Below are 7485 nucleotides of genomic sequence, written 5' to 3' on the forward strand. Positions count from 1 at the left end.
TAGCGACTCAAACCAATAAGCCTTTTTATGGTTTAACCATGGATGCAAGAGGTATCCCAAAAGAGAGTTCAAAAAATGCAGTCCTCACAAGATCAAAAAGTTCACTCGCAGAGTTAGCTATATTAAGAAAGCAAAAATCTTCATTGTCTCAGGCATTAAAATAGTATAGTGCAAGCATGTCTCTGTTTTCCAACAAGCAATGTGAGGTGCCCCCAATCACAGACCCGCTAATCTCTGACACCAGGCAGGTGCTACTGGAATGGGACTTTTCTAGCACTTACGAGACAATGAAGGTTGAGACAACAAATGTTCCTTATAGACCAGGGCCCCGTATGATAAACTCCCATGGGAGCTGGCACAGTCCCACAGAGAATGCCGCTTATTACTTTGTGTCTCTGATCCCCAAGCCTATTCAGCTGGTCACCAGATGCATGCAACTCTCCAGAGAATATCCCTAACTGGTCACAAAGCCAAGCTCTCAAGACATAGAACAAGATAAAAGGAAAACTTCTTTGGGCATATGGTTCTTCTCCTTATGACAAATGACACAAAAGAAAACAATGACTGTCTCTGGGAGGGAAAAGTATCAATAGAAAATAAGAGTACTGCCCTGGCCAGTATGGGTCAGTGGTTAGAGTGTGGGCCCATGCACCAAAGGGTCAAGGGTTCAATTCCTGGTCAAGGGCACCTGGGTTGTGAATTTGCTCCCCGCCCCCAGTTGGGGTGCGTGTGGGAGGCAACCAGTGGATCTCTCTCTTTCTCTCTCCCCCCCCTCCCTTTCACTCACTCTGAAAACAATGGAAAAAACATATTCAGGTGAGGATTAACAACAACAACAAAAAAGAAAAGAAGAGTATGCAACAAAAATCTCTACCAAAACCACTATACCAATACTGAAGGAACTAATTCACACAAATATTTCTCCTTTTAATCTAAATTTGGAAAGGTGGGGACAAGGACTTTCCCCTCTCAGTCTGGCACTAGAGTGAGATCCAGGAGAACTGACTTTTTAAAGAATTCTTACCTTTGCCAGCTTCTGCCAGTTTTCCAGGATCCAACCTGCAGGCTCCCAAATGAGTATGGTGTCTCAGCAGGTCCCATAGTAGGTCACCATACTGTAGGGAAGGAAAAATAATTTTGCTTTACCTTTCTAGGTTCTTGGCTGAGAGCCCCCACCCCACAATGGAAGACAGACAACAGGAGAAAAACAGAAGTTTAATATATGTATACTAGAGGCCCGATGCACGAAATCCGTGCAAGGGGCTCGGCCCCGCTACTGTAGCGACTGCCTCTGCCTCGGCCCCGCCCGCTCTGCCTCGGCCCCTGCCGCCGTGGCTTCGTCGGGAAGGTTGTCCGGAAGGACATATGGTCTAATTAGCATATTACGCTTTTATTATTATAGATTCTTCTGTGTGCATGGGAGAGATCCAGAAAACAATAAAACTCCCCCAAATGGCCCAGGCCACCAACTTAAATACCATCTACAATTAAGATGATGTTGGGGTAAAGGATCCAGTTATGGGAAGTTATCAGGAAAAGCACAGGAAACAAGGATAAGACTGTTATGTAGATTTAGGTCAGTGCCTTCTCCATTGATGAGAGTCTACAGATTTAGTCTTCTTCCTGGTACAGTGAGGGAGACACCCTTACAAATGGGAGATTCTTTTGTAAATGTAACTCTTTCTTACAAAGGGGTAACTTGTTTGTTTTCAGAGCTTTTCCGGTGTCTGCTGTTTTTTTTGTGTGTGTGTGTGTGTGTTTTTACTGAGTTCAAGATAATATTTGTGACAAATTCTGTCCCCTTCAAAGATAAATACACTGCTACCTTAGGTAAAACTGGGTAGAGGAATGAGTATTTTTACCTGTGTTACATACACTTCTGTGGGTTTTTAAAAATTTATATTTTACTTTCATTTTTAAAAATTAAAAATTTTAAGAAGTTATGTTTCCTTTGGATTTTCATAGGTTGAGATGCCATATTGTTGAGAGCAGTAAACCAACCAGTCTTACATTAAAAGACGGTGCTTTTAACATGTCAGATAAAACCAGTGAAGATATGTGTCTACAAGTAAGTGCTCATTCTTCCTAACTAAAAGAATGTTGTTAATGCTAACTAACATTAGAAATCCATTTTTTCCCACTGACATAAGGAAAACCTTTGGCATAGACACAACAGAAATGCTTTCTTCTTTGTAAAGGGAAACGAAATCACAAATGGTAAGCTGCGAGTTACTTTTGGAGATCTAACTTTTTTAAAGCTCTGGCCATTTTATTTTATTTTTTTCAAAGATTTTTTATTGATTTTTAGAGAGGGAAAGAGAGAAACATTGATGACAGAGAAACATCAGTTGGCTACCTCCTGCTTGCCCTCTACTGGAGATCGAGCCCGCAACCCGGGCATGTGCCCTGACCAGGAATCTAAGCAGCAGCCCATTAGTACATGGGATGACATCCAACCAATGGAGCCATACAAGCCAGGGCAAAGCTCTGGCCATTTTAACTTGAACTAGGAATGTATTGCAAAGCACATGGTGCTTTGGGATGTAATCCAAGAATTCTGTCTCACAGAAGAGGTACCATGTAGTGCATTACTGGTAAATTAAAAAAAGGTTGGAGGACCCTTTCTGAGTAGCTGCTTCCGCTACTTCCAGGGAGTGATCACTTTGCTCCTTTCTCAACTAGAAATTAGACCTTTTCAAAACAGGAGTAAGCCAATGCACGTCTGTTCACCAAATGACTCTAATTCCTCATTGCATTTCCAGCTCCCAGCCTTTCAGAATAAATGGACCATTCCTGTAAATGTGTGGATTTCTAATATTCCTGTTTGTCATTCACGTGATTGATGTACAGTTTTATTAATACAAATCTTTCATCCTTTTTTCCCTGTTTAGCTCAATCGTTTACTAGAAAGCAATAGAAAGCTTGAAGACCAAGTTCAGCGTTGTATCTGGTTCCAGCAGCTGCTGCTTTCCTTAACAGTGCTCTTGCTTGCTTTTGTCATCTCTTTCTTCTATTTGTTGTACAGCTAAAGAAGTGGTGCTTGGTAGGCAACATGACTCTTTCGTCCATTAGTTGGAAAAAGTAAAACCCAGAACTTCTCCACCATTCTACTAACAGTGTCACACATCTGTGCTTCCTAAAAGGAAATGTGCAACACTTAAAGGGGAACAGATACACATCTTGAAAACAAACTGTTAGAATAAAGAAACACTTAAGAAATTGATGAGAGTATAGCTGGTTAGTAAAATAAGTAAAAGCATATTTGTTGTATAAATGAATAGTTTAGATATAACTTATTTTTTTCTTTTGATTTGAATACTTTTAAAGCTTAAGTTTTATCTTGTGTATATGTTAGCAGAACTGAAAATTATAACATGCTTTGTTGCAGCCAAAAGAATGTAATCTGATTTTTTTATGACATGATTATTATAGCTGAGCCAACTTATTAGCTTTTCTATACTGTATATATAGAACATGTATATTGGAACAAAACACACAGAGTAATTTCTGTAATCATGACTTTGTAATTTTGAGAGTTACTTCTAAAGATGCTAGTCAATATTCTTTTGGAATGTAAAACTACTTAATGCCTAGCCACCTTTTGCCTTTCTTTTCTATCTTCCTTAACAGCCTGCATTTTATTAGTCTCAGACTTTTTTCTTTTCTTTTTATTAAATATATATTTTTATTGATTTCAGAGAGGGAGAGAGAGATAGAAACATCAATGAAGAGAGAGAATCATTGATCGGCTGCCTCCTGCACACCCCCTCACTGGGGATCAAGCTCGCAATCTGTGCATGTGCCCTTGACCAGAATCAAACCCGGGACCCTTCAGTCCGCAGGCTGACGCTCTTATCTACAGACCCAAACCAACTAGGGCCAGACTTTTTCTTAAACATGTTTTTTACCAATTTTAGAGAGAGAGGAAGGGAGAGGTAGAGAGAGAACACCGATGTGAGAGACAAACATCAATTGGCTGCCTCCTACACGTCCCCTACTGGGGAAGGAGCCCACAACCCAGGCATGTGCCATGACCAGGAATCAAACTAACAATCTCTTGGTGCATGGGACGATGCCCAACCAACTGAGCCACACAGGCCAGGGCTGGGATTTATTTTTCTGAACACTCTTCTTTAGATAGAATTTCGAAAACTTTGGTTAGATTTTCTTTTAATTCTATTGGTGATGTCCAGAGGGAAGATCTCTTCAGTTCCACTTTCCAGTCTTTTTTTATGCCATTTTCATGTTGCTCACTGTGGCTGTACCCTCACCCATTTGCTTCATTTGTTATAAAATCCTGGTCATCTATTGCACCATCTTCACCCTCTTTCCTTAAAGGAGTTAGATAAAAATTTTTGCAGAGGTAGTTTTTGAGATACATAGCAGTAGAATTCGTTTATATTTCAGTTCCTTGCTCAAGTCAGCTATGAAAAGGGAACTTGACAAAAGACTGGAGTTACCTATAAGCATGAAAAAAAAAAAGCAAAACTCAAGTGTCAGCTCTTCACTTAAGATTATAAAACAACTTGTGATGAGCTGTAAAACCTTCAGACCAGGGCTAAGTTACTTGCCTGATGCTCTGCCTTTTCACAGTAATACCCAGGCGGTTCTTAAATTCCTAAAAAGAAGCACCTTGCTATTAAATTAGTTTGTCCTCATTAATATCACCAGTTTCAGTCCATGTTGGTTCACAAGTAAATCTACTTTATATGAAAGAAAAAATAGCCTGCCTGTAAAATAAATTGTGAGTCTTAATTGAGCCATGTTTGGAGATTTTTTTTTATTGTGAAGTGTAGTGTTGATAGTTTTCATCTGGAGAAGTTGATGATTCCAAGACTGAGTTATGAAGAGCCATATAAGAGAGTCCTTCAAAGGACACTGGTCTGATACTCTGTCTTAATTTGGGTTTTTCTGTTTCAGTTTGCCAACTCCAGACGTGAAAATGACTGCAGTCCACCCTAAGTACTATCCATAGTATCCCCCTGTGTTTGTGCACAGCGGTTTTCCCTTATATGTTAGATTTCTGGCTTTAATATAATCGAATACCAAAATATATGTTTTTTGTTCCTCAGCAAATAAATGAGGAAATAATTAGTCAAAATTGGAAATGTACTATCCTAACAGTGTCCCTTTAATTTTTCATATAAAAATTACATTGATTCACTAAAATGTTCTTCCTTAATATCTGGTCAGTTGAATGTAATAACATATCTTATTAACATTTATGTGTCTGTTAAATGTGACTAGCAAAATTACTGAAAAGTTACTGTAAAATCAAAGGCATTAAACTTGTGTATTTGTCTTGATTAATCACTGTTTTTACATGTGATTTTATTCTGTCTTATTTGATTTTATTTAATCACATTTGTATGATTATTTTTGGTACTCTATAATTATTTTATTTTGAATCACGTCATTACTTTTTCATGACCAAATTATCAAGAACCAACGTATATGTAGATTTAGATTGTTTTCACTTGATGGAAATGAATAGATTTTTGCATGAAAACATTGAGATATCATTAGTTTGATCTGCAAGTTGCCTAAAAATGCAATTGCTGGTAAACCTAGCCTCAAATTTCATAATGATAGCATTACTTTTTATATATTGCCACTAATTTTGACTGGATTTAATAGCACTTTATTGTACAATTGCAAAAAAATATATTCCTAGAATTGTTGCCAGTGTAATTTCTCTAATGTTCTGGTGCTTTTCATATATTTTCAGTATTTTATTACTATATTGGTATTTTCTTTGTATAAATTGATCAAAAGAACATGTTTTCTATTTTAATATGTTTTAGAAAAATAACTACATTTATGAAATAAATATCATCAGGAAAAAAAATCTCTGGTCTCTAATTGATACAGCATCTTAAAAACCAATGTTCCGGCTCACTCTGATCTTTTAAAGATCACATTAATTTCTTTTACACTTGCTTTGCATTTTCATAAGGACATCCCTGCAAGCTTCCAAAGATGCACTTGTTTCATCAGGTGACCTGTCCTAACTGTGTTCCTTTTCCTGGCCCCGTGTCATGGTCTGGCTTCTCTTCACTGGAGCTCTCTTTTCCTCAGACTTAGCATTGGAGTCACTGTCACAGCAGGGGGCTCCATGGTGAAACCATTCACCAGAGCGACTCCATTCCCCTCTCCCCCGCATACCTTCCTGTCTGGCTACTGAGCACGTACATGGAAGGCAGTCCTTGTGAGGAGGTCCTGGTGCAATGGGCATGGTTGAGGGTTGGTATGATCCCTTTCCACTAGAACACACAACCTCCTGGTGGCAGCTACTGCTCCATTGAAGTAAAATGAATAAGACAGGTCTATCTTCTAAACAGAAAAAGAGGTAGAGATACAAACCCATCGGAGAAAATAAATATTGAGTTACAGAGAAAAGGGTAACCTAACAAGAAGTGCCACACCTACTGTGGTGGGCATGGTCTCCTCTCCTAAAGGACATAATTTCTAGGAAACAGAAGAGCTCCTGTGGGGAGAGCTCCAGCTAGGATAACCCGGTTACTTTACAACAATCTTCAGCTCTTTCTCATTCAAATTTTCACCAGCAACTCAAAGTATCCTGATGCAGAACAACATGGGACCCCAGAGGCAGATAGAGATGGATATAGTAACCCATAGCTTAGTGAGTCCAAACTTTAATGTTGACAACAGATAAAGAATTTGATTTGTATTTTGGGGGGGATGTAATGTTCTAAGATTGAGAGTTAGACTAAGTGAGGTTGCTCACATAGGGCCAAAATCAGAACTGAAATCTGGTCTTCGTCTTAGACCAGTGATGGCGAACCTCTGACACGCGTGTCAGCACTGACACGCATAGCCATTTCTGATGACACGCGGCCGCTGAGGCGACCACATGCCGAGGATGAAACATTTGCTGCTCCTGAGGATGAAACATGTGCGAAATAATGTTTTTTCCTCAAAGTGACACACTACCCGAGTTATGCTCAGTTTTTTGGCGAAGTTTGACACACCAAGCTCAAAAGGTTGCCCATCACTGTCTTAGACAAACCTCTTTAGGAAGGCTCCTTCCTCACCATATCTCCACTTCTATCTCACTCCCTGTTTTTTCTTCCATTCTAATGTCTATTTCCATCACTCTAACAAAACAGTACTTGCTAAAGTCCAGCAATTACCCCCTTGTCACTTCATCAATGGACATGCTTCAGCCTGAATTTGAAGTGAGCTTTTACAGCAGCATTTGGCTACCAACCACTAGATACCTGAGACAATGAACTCCGGTTTTTCTTCTCCCATCAACACTCCTTAGTGTCCTTTACTGGCTCATCTTCCTCCACCAAGTCTTTAAGATGTTCAAGTTAGAACTGGGATCTCCTCCAAACCCAGGGCTACACTTAGCATCAGTAAGCCATTAACCCTTGGATAATGTAACAACTGAGTGGCCAGATTATTATGATCTATGAACACATAATAATCTGGCCACTCAGTGTGTGTGTATGTGTGTGT

General features: G+C 39.3%; 1 protein-coding gene across 2 annotated transcripts in view; it reads left to right on the forward strand.

Annotated features, from left to right (window-relative positions):
* The window catches only part of MOSPD2 (motile sperm domain containing 2), a 40297-nt gene extending 34457 nt beyond the window's left edge, over nt 1–5840 (forward strand). Inside the window, exons 14-15 of one of the 2 annotated variants that reach the window (XM_079765230.1) lie at nt 1966–2068; nt 2892–5840. In XM_079765230.1, coding sequence (XP_079621356.1) covers nt 1966–2068; nt 2892–3029 — 241 coding nt within the window. In that variant the 3' untranslated portion in view covers nt 3030–5840. The remainder of the gene's footprint in view (nt 1–1965; nt 2069–2891) is intronic. The other variant, XM_079765231.1, reaches the window with a different exon arrangement.
* Nucleotides 5841–7485: the final 1645 nt, after the last annotated feature.

Source organism: Cnephaeus nilssonii (assembly GCF_951640355.1).
Source record: "Cnephaeus nilssonii genome assembly, chromosome: X".
Lineage (NCBI taxonomy): Eukaryota > Metazoa > Chordata > Mammalia > Chiroptera > Vespertilionidae > Cnephaeus > Cnephaeus nilssonii.